The following is a 20,182-nucleotide window of genomic DNA, read 5'->3' on the forward strand; positions in this document are numbered from 1 at the left end:
TACCCCGTGACCTACTCATGCCTGTCCTGTGGCCATGCCCCCTTTTGGGTTGGGTGCCCAGCGATATAACATAGCGCACAGCAAAATGCAAGCACAAACCCAAACTGTATTTATGTTTATTTAGTTCTTGATATCCCACCAAATTCAAAGACTGGGTCAAGGCGGTTTACAATTGGTAAAAACAGGATTAGAAAAGAACACCATTTGGAGATAGGACAGCACACACTCACAAGATGTACATACCAAAATTTACATAGGGCTCCTTTTACCAAGCGGCGATAAGCACAACGCGTGCTTACCACTCGCTATACGGGAGGTACCGTCAGGCTACCGCAGCAGCCCTGTGGTACTTCCCACCCCTAGCATGTCATTTCCTGCGCTACAAAAATGTATTCATTTTTGTAGCTCTAGAGTATACCCGGTGGTAATTGGGCAGTGCCACGCACCTCCATCTGCCACGTTCTGCCACACAGGAAACAGGAAATGATGTCAGCGAGGGCGGGACACTGACAGATGGAAGCCTGAGAATGAATAGCTGCATGCGCCGAGGGACGCTTGTTCCGATACTGGGGAGGGACAGGGTTCAGAGAAAGGAGTGCAGATGCATGGACGCCACGAAGGAGCGGGAGAAGATGTGGGTAGGTGAAAAAAATCTGTGATATTAAAAAATACCTCTGGGAAGATGGGTGTGGTGTGGAGGGGACGTCAGCACGTGCATAGAAGGGCCCATCCAAAATACTGAGCCTGGCTCCCTCTCTGGTGTATATATGGTACTGGCGGTGGTGGTGTGCCAACCTCTTCTGTTCTGAATTTGTGATGCTGGGAATGGGCTAGTGCTCTGAAAGGTAGATGAAGGGAGGATAACCAATATCTTGCAGGAGAAACAGTTGGAGCAGCGCGGGAAACGCATATAACACCCCCACCCATTAACTACTACTACTACTTATCATTTCTATAGCGCTACTAGACGTACGCAGCGCTATACAGTTGAACATGAAGAGACAGTCCCTGCTCGACAGAGCTTACAATCTAATTAGGACAAACAAGAGATAAGGGAATATTAAGGTGAGGATGATAAAATAAGGGTTCTGAACAAGTGAATATTCAGTGTGAATACCCTGAAAACCTGATTGGTTGGGGTTTCCCCAGGACAGGTTTAAAAACCCCTGCCCTGCATACTTTCAATGCCTGCCCACCCACTCTCACCCCTCAGCTTTCCCCCCCACACTTGGCACTCCCCTGTCCCCACCCACATTCCATCCTCCAAATATATCCCTCCCATACTACTACTACTAGTATATGTGGAGGGGCATAATCGAACGAAAACGTCTATCTCCATGGGCGTTTATCTCCAAGAACGGGTCCGTGAAGGGGCGGACCGAACCGTATTTTGGGAAAAAATAGACGTCCATGTTTTATTCGACAATTTGTGAGCTGGGCGTTTTTGTTTTTCAGCGATAATGGAAAATGAAAGCGCCCAGCTCAAAAACGAATAAATCCAAGGCATTTGTTCGTGGGAGGGGCCAGGAGTCGTAATGCACTGGTCCCCCTCACATGCCAGGACACCAACCGGGCACCCTAGGGGGCACTTTTACAAAAAAAAAAAAAAAAGGTAAAAGAGCTCCCAGGTGCATAGCACCCTTCCCTTGTGTGTTGAGCCCCCCAAATCCCCCTCAAAACCCACCACCCACAAGTCTACACCATTACTATAGCCTAAGGGGTGAAGGGGGCACCTACATGTGGGTACAGTGGGTTTGGGGGGCGGTGTGGAGGGCTTCCATTTACCAGCACAAGTGTAACAGGTGGGGGGGGGGTGGGCCTGGGTCTACCTGCCTGACGTCCACTGCACCCCCTAATAACTGCTCCAGTGACCTGCATACTGCTGCCAGGGAGGTGGGTATGACATTTGAGGGTGAACATAAAAAGTTGTGAAACGGCATATTTTTGTGGTGGGAGGGGGTTTGTGACCACTGGGGGAGTCACGGGAGGTCATCCCCGACTCCCTCCAGTGGTCATCTGGTCATTTAGGGCACTTTTTAGGGCCCTATTCGTGGAAAAACAGGGTCCAGGAAAAGTGCCCTAAATTCTCGCTAAAAACGCATATTTTTTTTCCATTATCGGCGAAAGGCGCCTATCGCTGATCGGCCGATAACCACGCCCCAGTTCCGCCTTCACCACGCCTTTGACACGCCCCCATCAACTTTGTTTGCATCCGCGACGGAGTGCAGTTGAAAACGTCCAAATTCGGCTTTCGATTATACCGCTTTATTCGTTTTTGTGAGATAAATGTCTATCTCCCGATTTGGGTCGCAATATAGGCGTTTTTCTTTTTTAATTATAAGCTGGATACTATATATATATATATATATATATATATAGTATATATATATATATATATATATATATATAGGAGACGTGGCTAAATGGTTTGCATGAATGGGATGCAAACATACCAGTCTATAATCTGTTTAGGAAGGATAGAGAGAGTCGTAAAGGTGGAGGAGTAGCTCTATATGTGAGAAATGATATCACGGCGACCGAAATGACAGGGACCTGGGGAAAGGAAGAGGCAATATGGACCACCTTAAAAAGAGAGGATAGAACCTCTATACACGTGGGTGTTGTCTACAGACCTCCGAAACAATTGGAGGAACTAGATAAAGACCTGATCGCAGATATTCAAAAGTTGGGAAACAAGAAAGAGGTGCTGTTGCTGGGAGATTTCAATCTGCCGGATGTAGATTGGAAGGTTCCGTCTGCGGAATCGGAAAGAAGTAGAGAGATCGTGGATGCTTTACAAAGCGGTTTGCTCAGACAAATGGTGACAGAACCCACGAGGGAGGGAGCGACACTGGATCCGGTGCTCACAAATGGGGATAGCGTGTCAAATATCCGAGTGGGTGCCCACCTGGGCAGCAGTGACCATCAATCGGTTTGGTTTGATATTACAGCTAAAGGGGAGAGCGGCCACTCAAAACTCAAAGTTCTGGATTTCAAGCATGCTGACTTTACTAAAATGGGGGAATACCTGAGGAAGGAGATGATGGGCTGGGAGGAAATACGAGAAGTGGAAGGACAGTGGTCCAGGCTGAAAGAAGCTATAAATAGGGCCACAAACCTTTATGTAAGGAAAGTAAATAAAAGCAAGAGAAAAAGGAAACCGATATGGTTCTCCAAGCAAGTGGCTGAGAAAATAAAGGCTAAAGAGTTGGCGTTCCAGAAATACACAAAAACTAAAGAAAAGGAACACAAGGAAGAATACAGGATGAAACTGAAAGAAGCCAAGAGAGAGATACGTCTGGCGAAAGCGCAAGCGGAAGAACAAATGGCTAGAAATGTAAGGAGGGGTGACAAAACTTTCTTCAGGTATATAAGTGAAAGGAGAATGACTAAAAAGGGAATTGTGAGACTAAAAGATACTGCGAACCGCTATGTGGATAATGATGAAGAAAAAGCAAATTTGCTAAATAGATACTTTTGTTCTGTTTTCACAGAAGAAAATCCTGGAGAAGGACCGCGATGGACTGCAAAAAGTACAAATGAGATTGAAGTGGATAGAGCACAGTTCACGGAAGAGAATGTGTATGAACAGCTTGAAAAGCTAAAGGTGGATAAAGCCATGGGACCGGATGGGATCCACCCCAGGATATTGAGGGAGCTCAGAGAGGTACTGGCGGGTCCTCTTAAAGATTTGTTTAACATATCCTTGCAGAGGGGAGAGGTTCCGAAGGATTGGAGAACGGCGGAGGTGGTCCCTCTTCACAAGAGTGGTGATAGGGAAGAAGCTGGAAACTACAGGCCGGTAAGACTCACTTCGATTATTGGAAAAGTAATGGAAGCGATGCTGAAGGAAAGGATAGTGAATTTCCTGGAAGCCAATAAGTTGCAAGATTCGAGACAACATGGTTTTACCAAAGGGAAATCATGCCAAATGAATCTCATTGAGTTCTTTGATTGGGTGACAGGAGAATTGAATCAGGGACGAGCTATGGACATAATCTACTTAGATTTCAGCAAAGCTTTTGACACGGTTCCCCACAGGAGGCTCTTAAATAAACTGGATGGGCTGAAGATAGGACCCCAAGTGTTGAACTGGATTAGGAACTGGTTGACGGACGGAAGCCAGAGGGTGGTGGTGAATGGAATTCGCTCGGAGGAGGGAAAGGTGAGTAGTGGTGTGCCTCAGGGATCGGTGCTGGGACCGATTCTGTTCAATATATTTGTGAGTGACATTGCCGAAGGGTTAGAAGGTAAAGTTTGCCTATTTGCGGATGACACTAAGACCTGCAACAGAGTGGACACCTGGGAGGGAGTGGAAAACATGAAAAAGGATCTGAGGAAGCTAGAAGAATGGTCTAAGGTTTGGCAATTAAAATTCAATGCGAAGAAATGCAAAGTGATGCACTTAGGGAATAGAAACCCTCGGGAGATGTGTGTGTTAGGTGGGGAGAATCTGATAGGTACGGACGGGGAGAGGGATCTTGGGGTGATAGTATCTGAGGATCTGAAGGCGATGAAACAGTGTGACAAGGTGGTGGCCGTAGCTAGAAGGTTGTTAGGCTGTATAAAGAGAGGTGTGACCAGCAGAAGAAAGGAGATGTTGATGCCCCTGTATAAGTCGTTGGTGAGGCCCCACCTAGAGTATTGTGTTCAGTTTTGGAGGCCATACCTTGCGAAGGATGTAAAAAGAATTGAAGCGGTGCAAAGAAAAGCTACGAGAATGGTCAGGGATTTGCGTTACAAGACGTATGAGGAGAGACTTGATGACCTGAACATGTATACTCTGGAAGAAAGGAGAAACAGGGGTGATATGATACAGACGTTCAAATATTTGAAAAGTATTAATCCGCAAATGAACCTTTTCCGGAGGTGCGAAGGCGGTAGAACGAGAGGACATGAAATGAGATTGAAGGGAGGCAGACTCAAAAAAAATGTCAGGAAGTATTTTTTCACGGAGAGAGTAGTGGATGCTTGGAATGCCCTCCCGCGGGAGGTGGTGGAAATGACTACTACTACTACTACTTGACATTTCTAAAGCGCTACTAGGGTTACGCAGCGCTGTACAATGAAAACGGTAACAGAATTCAAACAAGCGTGGGATAAACATAAAGGAATCCTGTTCAGAAGGAATGGATCCTAAGGAGCTTAGCTGAGATTGGGTGGCAGAGCCGGTGGCGGGAGGCGGGGATAGTGCTGGGCAGACGTATACGGTCTATGCCAGAGCCGATGGTGGGAGGCGGGGTTAGTGCTGGGCAGACTTATACGGTCTGTGCCCTGAAGAGGACAGGTACAAATCAAAGTAGGGTATACACAAAAAGTAGCACATATGAGTTTGTCTTGTTGGGCAGACTGGATGGACCATGCAGGTCTTTTTCTGCTGTCATTTACTATGTTACTATGTTAACATTTCTAGAGCGCTACTAGGGTTACGTAGCGCTGTACAGTTTAACAAAGAAGGTCAGTCCCTGCTCAAAGGAGCTTACAATCTAAAGGACGAAATGTATGGTGGTTAGGTGCTGAAGGCGACATTGAAGAGATGGGCATTAACCCACTATGGGCCCTTTTACTAAGCTGTGGTAGGGCCTAAGCGCGTGCAGCATGTGCCAAAACGACCCCCTGGTGGTAATTTTGGGTTTGGTGTGCGCTCATTCTGGCTGCAGAAAAAAAATTGTATATTTTCTTCTGCGCGCGGCAATTCCGTTGGTAATTGGCAGTTGGCGTGTGCTAAACGGTTACTACACATGTAGTGCATGAGCCCTTACCGCTAGATCAACGGGTGGCAGTAAGGGCTCAGGCTATAAATAGGCACACACTAATTTTAATTTCAGCACACGGCCATTTCCTGGCCCATTTTAAGAAAGGCCCTTTTTCACAGATGAGGTAAAAAAATGGCCAAGCGTGCGCCAGAAACATGCACCCACACTGCCGCAGACCACTTTTTACCGCAGATTAGTTAAAGGACCCCTACATCTCTGTGCATGACTGAGGCAAAGCCAAGGCTGGATCAACCTCTTTGGGTCAACCTTGGAGAGGTTAACAACTCTAATCTCTTTTGGTTCTTCAGTTGCAGACAATATGCCAGGACTGCATGATCTGTCTCAGTGATCGCAATGTTGTCACATAGGACCACCGAGTTGGGGGAGGCAGGGGGGCAAAATTCCCCGGGCCTGGCCTCCAAGGTGAGGCCCGGCGCCGGTGTCTCTCTCTCTCTTTCTCTCCTGCTCCTGATGGGCCCCAGTGTTCGGGCCCCGCTCCAGCGCTGCTCTTCGCTCGCCTCTACCGCCGTGCCGACCGGCTGCTTTTCCCCTCAGGTGCATACTCAATTGAAACCAAGCCTGCGCGACAAGAGAAAAAAGCAGCTGCAGGGGCAGAGCAGGCATAGAGTGAAGAGCAGCGCTAGAGTCTTCTGCTGGTGGGGCATCAGAATCGCCGCCAGCCCCAAGGTTGGCAGCGGTGATCCTGGGGGGGAGGGGGGCGCTTGGCTCAGTCTCTCGGCGGCCCTGTTGTCACCCAGTATTCGCTTCCAGTCCTTGAGAGCTGTGCATTGGTTGGATTTTCATGAAATTCCTAATGAATATGTATGGGATAGGTGTGCATACAATGAAGGCAGTATGCATGCAGATTTTCTCATATATATTCTTAATGGGTATCCTGAAAGCCTGATTTATTTGTGGCCCTTGAATACATATACTGTAGTTACTCAGTTATCAATTTGGAGGATCAAAGAAAACTGAGGCAAAGAAAAGTGAAAGTATATTTGTTTGCACAGTCTAGAAACTGAGCTTCATTTGCCTAATCAAACATATAAATGGCAAGTGACCGACTCACCTGCAAATGCGCAGTAGAAACTTCCCTCTGTCCCGCCCTCGCGTCAAGACGTGATGATGTCAGAGGGCGGAACAGAGAGGGAAACGGAGTCGGACTGTCGAACGCTGCCGCTGCCACCTGGAGCCTGGAAACGAACATCGTGAGCACCAACCTCCCCCCATCCCCGCCGCCGCTCCCGCCCCCCTCCGTATTGGACCCCCTGCACTGACCTGACAGCACCTCTCACCTCAGTGTGGAAGTGCTGTAGGCAGCAGCAGAGCGATCTGCTGCTGCCTGCAGCGCTGTCACATGGAGGTGAGAGGCGCTGTCAGGTCAGTGCAGGGGGCCCGGCAAGGAGGGGGGAGGGAGCGGCGGCGAGGTGGGTAGCTGGAAATCTCGCCCGTTTTAACGGGCTTAACGGCTAGTAATTAATATCTGGAGACTTGTGCAATATAAATGTTCATACAGAAAAATACTGTGACTGCAAAATTGTGTGCAAAAAAGTGCTGGTAGAATTTTTATCCAATTCAGGGAAGAATTGTGACATGACTTTTTTTTTGGACGTCATGGGCACAAGGTACATTGTTTCACAACTGAGCAAGCAGTTTGGGTCTTGATGTCTTAATGTAATCCCCTGGTGAATTGGGATTACTAAAAGATGGAATCCCTGTAGAGAGTCACTGAGGGGAGTAACTGGGAGGTCCCTGGGTTGAAGGAAACCCGGCCCATGGGATCGTTTATGAAACAAAATGCAGAGGAAAAGTGTCCCTGAAGAGAAGAGTTACAGGGGAGATGGAGTCAAGGGATAATAAAAGTGGAGATTTCCTTGGTTTTGTCTCTAAAGAAGGACACTGAGTAATCTCTGGTGGCCTGCAAGCCCCTGCCAAGTGGCCAGGATCTTTGAACACCACCTTCGAGTAGGCAGAAATTAAGGAGCAGTTATTGTCGTTCTCACGATAACTGGAGAAGGAATAAGAGCCCTGGAAGGATTGGGGAGCCCTATCCAGGAGCAGGACAGAGCAGAAAAGTATCTGCTTAAGGCCAGGGTGTGACCCAGCAAGATGCCCTCATGGAAGGAGGACGGCCCTAAAGGGGTTTGTGCCTGATGGGAGAGATTGGGAGTAGGACAAATATGGCCCTTGAAAACTGACAGAGCAGAGCAGGTGTATTCTAGAACCCTGTGCGTAGATTTTTGGATTGCCCATGACCACACCCCCTTTTCACCATGCACATTAGAATTTGTGCGCACCACCTTACAGAATACGCTTAGCAGGTAGTGCATGTAAATTCTAAGTAAAGCCAATTAGTGCTGATAATTGCTTGTTATCCAATTAACAATGCTGATTGGCTTGTAAACCAGTTAGGTTATGGAATCCGCTTAGATTTCCGTGCGGAAATCTTGCCGTGATATAGAGAATCCAGGGGTAAATGCAACAGAAACAGAAACGTAATGTTCAGTGAGGAGTTTGCACACTTTTACCACCATTCTTCATCCTAGCTTCTCACATTAGTATTTTTCATACGTCACTTTCATATCAGCATCACATTTCTTAAGATCATTTGTCACTTTGGTTTCTCAAGACAAGATGCATCTTTCCATTGAATGATTGACATATTTGGATTCAGACACTACACCTAGTTTTCAGCTATATGAAGCTTCCACTTACTATTTAATTCATCTATATTACCCGCAGTTTATTTTATGTAAATCATTTTATTTTTATTTATTGGTTTGTACACTCATTTAACCTTTATTTATATATATATCTTTTTAATATCATTAATTTATGTTTTGTTTTAAATTATTTTATGGTAAAAATCTATAATTTTCCTGTAGGTCTGTGCTTATTCTCTCTATTTGCCTAGACCCCTAATGTAGGCGGCGAAACATGGACCATGTCAGGTCTGATTAATAAAGTATAGCTGTGTTGCCCCCATCCTTGAAGGGTCCTGTGCTTCTTTGGCTTCTAATTCCAATGCTACTCAGCGATGATATGCTCATTCCTACTCTCTTTAGTCCCTTAGGGTCCTTTTACAAAGGTGCACTGAAAAATGGCTTGTGGTAGTGTAGGCGCGGGCTTTGGGTGTGTGCCGATCCATTTTTCAGCGTGCCTGTAAAAAAAGGCCTTTTTTGAATTTTTGCCAAAAATGGACATGTGGCAAAATCAAAATTGCCGCGTGTCCATTCAGGTCTGAGACCTTACCGCCAGCCATTGACTTAGCGGTAAAGACTCATGCGGTAACTGGGCGGTAATGAGCTACGCGCGTCAGGTACCACTTGGCGCGCATGTCGGAAAACATTTTTCGGACACGTGTCTCGGACGCACGTCAAAAATGAAATTACCCCAAGAGGCACGTGGTAGCCATGCGGTAACTCCATTTTGGCAGGTGTTGGGCTCAGGTAGATGCTTACGCGGCTTAGTGAAAGAGCCCCTTGATCTCCGTCGCATAGTGATGTGCATTCCAGTGGCGTAGCTATGTGGGGCCATGGGGGCCTGGGCCCCCGTAGATTTGGCCCTGGACCCCCCTGTGGACGACCCTTTTGACCCCCCTCCCGCTGCCGTAGATTTGGCCCTGGACCCCCCTGTGGACGACCCTTTTGACCCCCCTCCCGCTGCCAACCCGCCGTCGCCTATCTTTGCTGGCGGGGGACCCCAACCCCCGCCAGCCGAGGTCCTCTTCTTCTGTTGCAAGGATGTCAGGCTCAGAAACTGAACAAAGCCTTGCAACAGATGAAGAGGACCTCGGCTGATGGGGGTTCGGTCCCCCGCCAGCAAAGGTAGGCGGCGGCGGTGGGAGGGGGGTTGAGAGGGTCGTCGGCAGGGGGGGTCGGCAATGGCGGGGAGGGGGTCATCGGCACCGGGGGGGGGGCTAAAATGTGCCCCCTCACCTCGGGCTCTGGACCCCCCTCCCGCCGAAGTCTGGCTACGCCCCTGGTGCATTCATTTGAAACCACAAAAGGATATGTCAACGATATTTCCTATGTCGTCCACAAACAAAAATGAGCAGGAAAAACACACAGTTTTGTGTTTTGTTCTGGGCCATTTATAGTGGACACTATTTGTAAGAAGAGTGCAGTCTTTTCCGATAGTGTATGCAAGAGCAAAGCATCGCAGAAAAGAGTAAACACTCTTCTGAATGAGTATGAACTCCCTGTGTATAGCAAACCAAAAGAAAAAAGACTGATCAAAAAAGACAAAAAAAATGGAACAGGAGGGTAACAGAAGAAGTAATAAACCTCCTGTTCCATTTTTTTGTCTTTTTTGATCTGCTTTTTTTCTTTTGGTTTGCTATTTCTGTGGCAGATTTTTGCCTTTTTTTTTTGTTTCTGTCTCCCTGTATATAGTGCGCACACTTTCCAAAACAGCGTGCGTAATTGTAATGAGAGAGTTCCCATGAAAACATAAGGGAAAAAAAAAACATTGCCAGAAACAACACGAAAACACCCCTAATGTTCTTGCACTCATGCTAAAAATGATCACACCTTAACCCTTCTACAGAACCCTCACATTTCACATCACACTTAGGGCTCTGTTTACTAAGGTGAGTCAGCATTTTTAGCACGTGAACAAAATTAGCGCGCGCTGTGTAGACGCCGATAGGAATATTGTGGGCGCCTACACAGTTAGCACGCGATAAAAGCACCAACGCGCCTCTAGCACGGCTTAGTAAACGGGGCCCTTAATCCTGACCATCACTGCTCCTTCTCTTCATGACTTATGGTACCAACACGTTGGAAGCACCAGACTGTCCTACAAATGCCCACGACCAGTTATTATTAGCATTTGTATAGCACTACCAGATGCACGCAGCGCTGAACACTTGACACAGAGAGACAGTCCCTGCTCAATAGAGCTTACAATTTAAAATAATACAGACAGACAAGACAATTAAGGGGGAGGCAAATGAGTAGTGGCTAGGAGCCAAAAGCAGCAGTGAAAAGGTGGGTTTTCAGCATAGATTTGAAAACAGGTAGAGATGGAGCTAGACGTACAGGCTCAGAAAGTTTATTCCAGGCATAAGGTGCCGCGAGAGAAAAGGAACGAAGCCGGGGGGTAACAGTGGAGGAGAAGGGGGACGACAAGAGAGATTTGTTCAGCGAGCGGAGGTCACGGGGAGGAATGTAGGGAGAGATGAGAGTGGAGAGGTAATGGATGCATTTAAAGGTCAGTAAGTTCTGTTAAAGTCACTACACGGGGCCCTTTCACAAAAGCCTACTGTGGGCTTTCTGCATGGCAATCCTGCAGGAGCCCAGCAGTACTTACAGCCCCCACCGTGTGCCATTTCCACTGCACAGAAGTTATTTTTTCCCAGCGGCGGGGGCATGCCCGGTGGTAATCAGATAGCACCGCGCATTGCCTGGTTACCACCAGGCCCCCCTAGGAAATGGCCACACACCAATGCCTTGGCGTAGCGCATAGACATTTTTTTTTCTTGGACAAAAAAACCCCTTTCATTTGTTGCAGTAAAAGGGGGGCCTCGGCACGCGGTAAATCCACGTGCCGATGCCACCGCAGTGCCCCTATTACCTCCGCTTGGTAAAAGGAGCCCTAAATAAATTACCCAGTGAGGCGCTGTTTACTGACAACAGATTCAAAGAGTTTCCACTATGATTCTCTTGTAATACCAGATCTCTCACTATATTCATTATGAACCACTGTCTGGCAAGGTTTCTCCAGAATTCTGTCTGGGTTGCCTCCTTATCCTCCATCCTTCATTATTTTCTAGAAGACGCTAAGGGGCCTTTTTACTAAGCCACATAAGCGTCTACGCGCACCAAAATGGAATTCCCGCCTGGCTACTGCATGGCTCTTGCAGTAATTTCATTGGTTGGCAGTAAGATCTCAGATTCAAAATGGACGCGTGGCAATTTTCATTTTGCCGCACATCCATTTTCAGTAAAATTTTAAAAAGGCATTTTTGTAGGTGCGCTGAAAAATGATTCTGCGTACGCCCAAAACCTGCGTCTATGCTACTGCAAGCCATTTTTCAGCGCACCTTTGTAAAAGGACCCCTAATCCTCCTGTTTACTAAGTTGCGTTAGCAGCTGCCGCACGGCAAAATTGACTGACACAGCCCGTTCATAGTGAACAGGCTGTGTCGGCATTAACGCATCACCAGTTGCTAGCACAGCTTAGTAAACAGCAAGGTTGCAAGCTCCAGATAGGTCAATGAAGTCCTATTTTTACCGTACTATATGCATGGACTCATAGTTCTTGATTCCTCTTGATTTTCCCAAGGAAAACAAGTCTACAAGGTCAAGCAAGCACTGGAGCAAAGTCAGAACTGCATTATCCTGCCCTGAAAAGCTGAAGCTAGCTGGTAACCTTAGGGAACATTTCTTTGTGTTAATAACTAATTTGTGTGTCTTTTCCATTTATTTTGTAACTGTTTAGTTCAATGCTTGCATAAAGGGGGATCATTGCTTGCATCTTATATAATAGTTATCTGTAATTGGGTGTTATGAAAAGGGCAGTCTTATAATGGGGTGTCTAGGTCAAAATAACAGAAGACACCTGTTTTATTCTTGTTTTATTTGAGCTCTAAAAATTACAGCTAGAACTATCAAAACTCAGCACAAATAATTCTCTGTGATTACAAACACTAGAAATAATATTCAGCTGGCAGCCACATTAAGATGGTACTGACTTTTACGCAGTCCTATTCAGGAGTGTAGCCAGACTTCTGTGGGAGGGGGGTCCAGAGCCCAAGGTGAGGGGGCACATTTTAGCCCCCCCCCCCGCGCCGCTGCCAACTTTGACCCCCCCTCCCGCTGCCAACCCTCCCCCGCCGTCACCTACCTTTGCTGGCGGGGACCCCAACCCCCGCCAGCCGAGGTCCTCTTCTTCCTTCGTTCTGTTTCTGAGTCTGACGTCCTGCACGTACGTCTTGCACAAAGGAAGAAGAGGACCTTGGCTGGCAGGGGTTGGGGTCCCCCACCAGCAAAGGTAGGTGACGGCGGGTTGACGGCGGATTGGCGGCGGGAGGGGGGTTGAGAGGGTTGTCAGCAGGGGGGTCCAGGGCCATATCTACGGGGGCCCAGGCCCCCGTGGCCCCACATAGCTATGCCCCTGGTCCTATTTATGCGGTTAATCTAGCTGGTTAAGTTCTCACGACTGGCACTTAAGTGGCCAATGCTATCTCTGCCCCTAGAAAGCTCCCCAAATAGTCAGTTTCTAATTCTGCGCTAACCAGTTATTTTCAGTGGCATTAACCAGTTACGTGCTGGTTAGCCCCAAACCGGTGATTCACCTGGCCAGGAACCATTTCTAGCTGGTTAAATCGCTTTGAATTTCGACCCGTAGGTGCAGCAGTATTGGGTTACACTAGTATTCTATAGTACAATCTAGGTACCTAGGTTTCAGGGGAGTAGCTACCATTGAGCGAGCCTGGGAAAATTCCCAGGGCCGCACAATGGTAGGGGCTGCCTGAAGTGGTAATCTCCCACCCTCTCCAGCCTCCACGCGCCCGGGTCCTGCATCTGTTTAGCCTTCTTTCCACCCCCCACCAATCCGCCAAACAGTGCAGTGTGTTGCAGGCAGAAGCCACAGTGAAAGTGGCCTCTCCCTGTCTGGCAGAGACTTTCCTTTGCTTGTCCTGCCCACAGGAAGTTGCATTATTCAGGTAGGACGTGCAGAGGAAAGGCTCCGCCAGCTAGACAGAGTGTTTCTACCAGTGACAATCCTCTGCTGACTGGTAACGTGCTGCAGCATTTGGAAGACTGATGGGGTCGGGAGTGGGGGCTATAGACCCAGGTGCAGAACTGGAGCAAAGTGGAAGAGGAAGAGAGGGGGAGAGATACTGGACCTTGGGGGACAGGGAAGCAAAGGGAAGTGAGAGAGAGAGACCTAGACCAAAGGGGAGGGGGAGAGTGGGGGCCAATGCTGGACTGGGGGAGTGGAGGGGGGCAGAGAGAGTTAGATTCTGGACCAACAGAGGGAGGGAGTGAGAGATGCCAGACCAGAGAAGGTAGGGGGGTCAGGGGTGGGGGTAGAGGAGGAAAGGAAGAGAGAGGAGAGAATCTGGACATGTGGAGGGACAGGGACATAGAAATGCTGGCAGAGGATGAAGCATAAGAACATTGCAGAGGGGCAATACTAGACACAAGGGGAGGGATAGGGGCACAGAGGAGAGATGCCGAATGTGGAGGTAGACAGGGGCAAAAGGGAAATACACTGGACAGGACAGATAGGGACACACAGGAAATATGGTTGGTTGAAACAGAGAAGAAATGTCAAAAGGATGAGACCCTGGAGATAACTGAGAGAAGCAGAAGAGAGACATTAGGACCAAAGCAACGTTTAGATAACAAAGATAGGAAAAAAAGTATATTTTTCTAATTGTAATATGTCAGCTTTGGGAAATGTGCCCCCCCCCCCCCCCGGTCCCCACTACCCTGGAAATGATGGTGTTAAAGGGGGCCCATTTCAATTTTTCTGCCCAGGTCCCATTCAGTCCTTGCTAAACCTCCGCAAAGTTCTGTTATACAATAGATTCTTACCATATGACCTTGGCCTGATTAAATGGAGATGCCTAGTTATAGAACTGACCTCTCTATATATATACTTTCCAACACTAGGCATACACGTTAATAGCAGCTTCACGGCTGGCATAAGCAGTGGCGTACCAAGGTGGGGGCGGTCCGCCCCGGGTGCACGCCGCTGGGGGGGTGCCGCGGCGGGCGCCTGTTCCCCTATCTCAGTCCGAGTTCGCAATTCGCATGTGTCCCTCAGAGGGAGCAGTGAACACATGCGAATTGCGAACTCGGAGACAGGGCAACAGGCGCGCACCGCGGCACCCCCCCCCAGCGGCGTGCACCCGGGGGGGGGTCATTTCGCCGGGGGGGGGGGGGAGAGGTGTCATTTCACCGGGGGGGGTCACGCTGCACCCGGGGGGGGTGTCAGTTCGCCGGGGGGGGAGAGGTGTCATTTTGCCGGGGGGGGGGGGGAGAGGTGTCATTTCACCGGGGGGGGGGTCACGCTGCACCCGGGGGGGGGGTGTCATTTCGCCGGGGGGGGGGTCACGCTGCACCCGGGGGGGGAGGCGCATCGGCGATCCGCCCCGGGTGTCAGCTAGGGTCAGAACGCCACTGGGCATAAGTGCTGCACCTAAGTGCATGTGTTGTCTCACTTGTTACACTAGTGAGACAGGAAAGGAGCAAAGGAAGGTGAGCACTGAAGTTCCTCAGGGGTCGGTGCTGGAACCTATTCTGTTTAATATATTTGTGGGAGATATTGCTGAAGGGTTGGAAGGAAAGATGTGCCTTTTTGCGGATGAAACAAAAATAGCCAATAGAGTGGATACCCTGGAGGGAGTAGAAACGACGAGAAGGGATCTCCGAACCTTAGAAGAATGGTCGAGGGTCTGGCAGTTAAAATTTAATAAGCAATATATCAAGAAACCTGTTTACATTTACAAAATAAACTAAAAATATAATAGTGCACTGTGTGACATACTATATATATTTTTTTATTTTAAATATGCTGATAGTGCTCAGCGGAGGGGGGTTACGTCCACAGGACTCATTCGCAGTATATAAGGCACAAACACCATCGCACACCACCTTCCTATCGTATTATGTGCTATATGGCATATAAATTCTGCCCGTTATGCTTATTATTTCCAACAAAAATATTGAGCAGATGCTGCTACTTAGCTTGATTGCTGCTTAACACATTTCTGGATGATGGCTGTGTTTAGATGTGTCAACGTCCTGTAGGGATCCCCATCCATGGTGTAGTTAAAAACATATCCGTGGTGTTAATGCTCCCTAAACTCGGGACTAGTATCCAACTTTCTCATGCCACTGAGGGGGGAAGTTATCAACGTGGCCTACCTTTAAAACGGGCTATTTTACAGCTAACCTGAGTTATCAGTAATTAGGACTCATTGCATAAAATAGGACCTGTGCTAAAATAGCAAGAGTTAATGGTAAAAACAACAGGTCTTAAAGGTAGTCCACAATGATAAGGTATATTAGTGAAAGGAGGAAGACTAAAAATGGAATTGTGAGACTGAAAGATGCTACGAACCACTATGTGGAAAATGATGAAGAAAAAGCAAATGTGCTAAACAAATACTAGTGTTCTGTTTTCATGGAAGAAAATCCTGGAGAAGGGCCACGATTGACTGGCAAAAGTTCGTTTGAGAATGGAGCGGATATAGCACCGTTCACGGAAGAGTGTTTATGAACAACTTGAAAATCTAAGGTGGACAAAGCCATGGGACCGGACAGGATCCATCCCAGGATATTGAGGGAGCTCAGAGAGGTTCTGGCAGGTTCTCTTCAAGATTTGTTCAATAAATCCTTGGAGACGGGAGAGCTTCCATGGGATTGGAGAAGAGCGGATGTGGACCCTCTTCACAAATGTGGTGGCAGAGAAGAAGCTGGAAACTACAGGCCGGTAAGCCTCACTTCGGTTATTGGAAAAGTAATGGAAGTGATGCTGAAGGAAAGGATAGTGAATTTCCTGGAATCCAATAAGTTGCAAGATCCGAGACAACATGGTTTTACCAAAGGTAAATCGTGCCAAACGAATCTCATTGAATTCTTTGACTGGGTGACCAGAGAATTGAATCAATGACGTGTGATAGATATAATCTACTTAGATTTCAGCAAAGCCTTTGACACAGTTCCTTACAGGAGGCTCTTGAATAAACTTGACAGGCTGAAGATAGGACCTGACATGGTGAACTGGATTAGGAACTGGTTGATGGACAGACACAAGAGGGTGGTGGTTAATGGAATTCACTCGGAGGAGAGAAAGGTGGGTAGTGGAGTGCCTCAAGGATCGGTGCTGGGGCCAATTCTGTTCAATATATTTGTGAGTGACATTGCCGAAGGGTTAGAAGGTAAAGTTTGCCTTTTTGCGGATGATACCAACATTTGTAACAGATTGGACACCCTAGAGGGAGTGGAAAACATGAACAAGGATCTGCAGAAGCTAGAAAATGGTGTAATGTTCGGCAATTAAAATTCAATGCAAAGAAGTGCAAAGTGATGCACTTAGGGAGAAGAAATCCACAGGAGATGTATGTATTAGGTGGTGAGAATCTGATATGCACAGACAGAGAAGAGGGATCTTGGGGTGATAGTATCTGAGGATCTGAAAGTGATGAAACAGCATGACAAGGCGGTGGTCGTAGCCAGAAGGATACTAGGCTTTATAGAGAGAGGTGTAACCAGCATAAGAAAGGAGATGTTGATGCCCTTGTACAAGTCGTTGATGAGGCCCCACCTAGAGTATTGTGTTCAGTTTTGGAGGCCGTATCTTGCTAAGGATGTAAAAACACTTGAAGCGGTGCAAAGAAAAGCTACAAAAATGGTATGGGATTTGCATTACAAGACGTACGAGGAGAGACTTACTGACCTGAACATGTATACCCTGGAGGAAAGAAGAAACAGGGGTGATATGATACAGACGTTCAAATATTTAAAGGATATTAATCCGCAAACAAATCTTTTCCGGAAACGGAAAGGCGGTAGAACATGAATTGAGGTTGAAGGGGGGCAGACTCAGGAAAAATGTCAGGAAGTATTTTTTTCATGGAGAGAGTAGTGGATACTTGGAATGCCCTCCTGTGGGAGGTGGTGGAGATGAAAATGGTAACAGAATTCATAAATGTGTGGGATAAACACAAAGGAGTCCTGTTCAGAAGGAATGGATCCACAGATGCTTAGCGGAGGTGGGTGGCAACACCAGTAATTAGACAGCAAAGCTAGTGCTGGGCAGACTTCTACGGTCTGTGCCCTGAAAATGGCAAGGACAAATCAAGGTCCGGTGTTTATATATAAAGTAGTACATGCGAGTTTATCTTGGGCAGACTGGATGGACCATACAGGTCTTTCTCTGCCGTCATCTACTATGCTACTATGATAAATTTCCCCCTGAGTATCCTTACAGACCGTCTAGACACTTTCCAAATAGTGCAAGGAGAGAGGGGCAAATTATGTGGAGAACAGTGATGTTCAGCCTTCTATCTGGATGGCTATGTAATTCATTTTAGGCAGTGCGTTTTTTTCTAGCGAAAAAGACGCCGGTACTCAAATGCCAGGCCACCCTTCAAGGGTGGGGTGATCACTGAGGGACTCCACCCCACAATAGCCAGGCCCCCTGCAACCAGTCGCAGAATCCATGACAAGGCAGAGTTGGTGTGTAGAGCCTGAGATCTTTCATTAAAACTTGGGGACCATGGACCAATTTTAGCAGACAATGGAAAAGGTGCTGGCACTCAGTACCCCCAAGTACCCCCTCTGGCAATGAATTCTTCATCATGTATTTAAACACCATGGCTAGCATATTTAAAAAAATGTCAGCTGTGTTGTTTAATTATTGACCTATTAATTTTTAATGAAAAATTCCTTTGGGTTTTTTTTTTAAGACCTAAAATTGATTTGATGATTAGCTCTCCATTCCAGGATAGATAAATGAATTTTACCATCCTTACTTATATGGAGTGTGCCAGATGACTGAATCCGTTCCTTTAAGGTCTTTTCCCCTATATGCAAATATACAAAATCTGAGCTTTTTTTTTTTTTTTTTGAATGAGTTTGGGAATTTTTCACAATTAGATGTGCTCATGATATGGGGAATTGTTAATAAAAAATTTCTTCCTTAGGATGACTTTTTTAAGAACACCAGCCTATGCTGGCAGAAAATAGTAATTTTTATTTATTTTGGTGCATTTTTACCCCACATTTTCCCACAAGAGCAGGTACAATGTGGCTTCAAGAGGATACAATACAATACATAGATGGCACAGATATGGAATGTATCAGGAGGGGAAGAAACATGGGATAACACGGGGAGAATGTCAGGGGCGAAGCAACCAGCGAATAACCTGTACAGTCAACAAGAAAGAAAAGTTAAACATTGGAGTTGCCGGTGGAATAAGCCTTGTCGAATAAGAATGTTTTTTAAGGACTTCTTGAACAGGTGGTGGTCGACTAGCTCTTTTAGTTGTTTTGGCAGAACATTCCAGGATTTAGGACTGATGTAGGGGAAGGACGAAGCAAAAAGGGTCTTGTATTTAACATTCCTGCAGTTGGGATAATGTAGATTGAGGTAGGTCCTTGCAGATATTAGGGCATTTCTAGACGGTAGATCGATTAGATTGAGCATGTAGGGGCGTCTCCATATATTATCTTGTGTGTTAGTGAGCAGATTTTAAATGTAATACGGTCTTTTACAGGGAGCCAGTGTAGATTAAGACGTAGTGGTTGAGCACGATCAAAGCGTGATTTTCCCAGTATTAGCCTTGCAGCCGTGAACAGCTATTAGCGAAATAAAGAGCTAATTTGATAAGCACTTCAATGTAAGCATCTGAATATGTGAATCTGGATGGAACCTACCCTGCTTTATGTACAACCACACCACCACAGAAGTATTCTAGAAATTTCTCTGAGTGGCTTCATAGAATGCAAAAATTTCCCAGGGGTCATAAATTTTGCTGAGTTTTAACCATCTGCATTGTAGGTAGTACAATCATACTCACGGGTAGTAGAGTTAGTACTATTGGTGCTGTCGGTCACAGGACACAACCCTATCCAAAGACTGAGGACAGTGAAGAGGATGCCGATAGCCTTCATGGTTCTTCTCTACCAGAGACTTGTCCAGGTATCTAGCACCAAGCCTAGCTAAATTTATACTCTTCTTCAGATGCAGCTGACAAAGGAGAGGGAAGGTCAGGATATGGTGTAGTTTGTTCAAAGATCAAGCTGCCAGCACATCTTCATTCAAAGAAGGATGTTCTCTATCACTTTTGCCAGGTACACAAACAGAAGTTCCCTGCCCAGAAACTGTATCCAAAAAATACAGAAAAAGTACTTGTGTTTAGCAAGGAAATACTAACAGACAATTTCCGTTGCCCACATCATTGAAAAACAAAATAGTCATTGTTCATTATTTGGAACAGGCTAATAAAGAATCTCCTAGTTAAAAAAAAAACAACCCTCAAGATATCTCACTGGACACACTTTTTAAGAATCCATAAACCTTGTGAGCTGAGTACTCAGGTAGTTTCATGTTCAGGCACATGCCAGACTCTTCCACAGTGCCTTCATTTACACACAAACATCATCATTTTCATCAGTAACCTCTGTTTGCTTTTAAGAGAGGCACCTGTGTTGGAATATTTGAAACACAGCTTGAGATTTAGTTTTGGAGAAATCTTCGCCTTCAGATTTCCCACACTTTACGAATTTATCAGTTTCAGTCTCATCATGATTGTAACTTTTCAAATGTGGTGTATCTGATTTGGTGCCCATGTTTTATAGGCAATGCCTGGGAGCAACCTGATGCTCTTGGGATGATAGAATAAATCTGTTTACAAGGTGGCTCATAAGCAGCTTTATTAAAATAGCATGGGAATCAGT

General features: G+C 46.7%; 1 protein-coding gene across 1 annotated transcript in view; it reads right to left on the reverse strand.

The window, feature by feature from the left end:
* The window catches only part of LOC115482439 (collagen alpha-6(VI) chain-like), a 76,366-nt gene extending 56,925 nt beyond the window's left edge, over positions 1-19,441 (reverse strand). The window contains exon 1 of the mRNA XM_030222186.1: positions 19,303-19,441. Within this exon, the coding sequence (XP_030078046.1) occupies positions 19,303-19,396 (94 nt within the window). The 5' untranslated portion in view covers positions 19,397-19,441. The remainder of the gene's footprint in view (positions 1-19,302) is intronic.
* Between the last annotated feature and the right edge of the window lie 741 nt (positions 19,442-20,182).

The sequence above is a fragment of the Microcaecilia unicolor genome, chromosome 13, assembly GCF_901765095.1.
Source record: "Microcaecilia unicolor chromosome 13, aMicUni1.1, whole genome shotgun sequence".
NCBI lineage: Eukaryota > Metazoa > Chordata > Amphibia > Gymnophiona > Siphonopidae > Microcaecilia > Microcaecilia unicolor.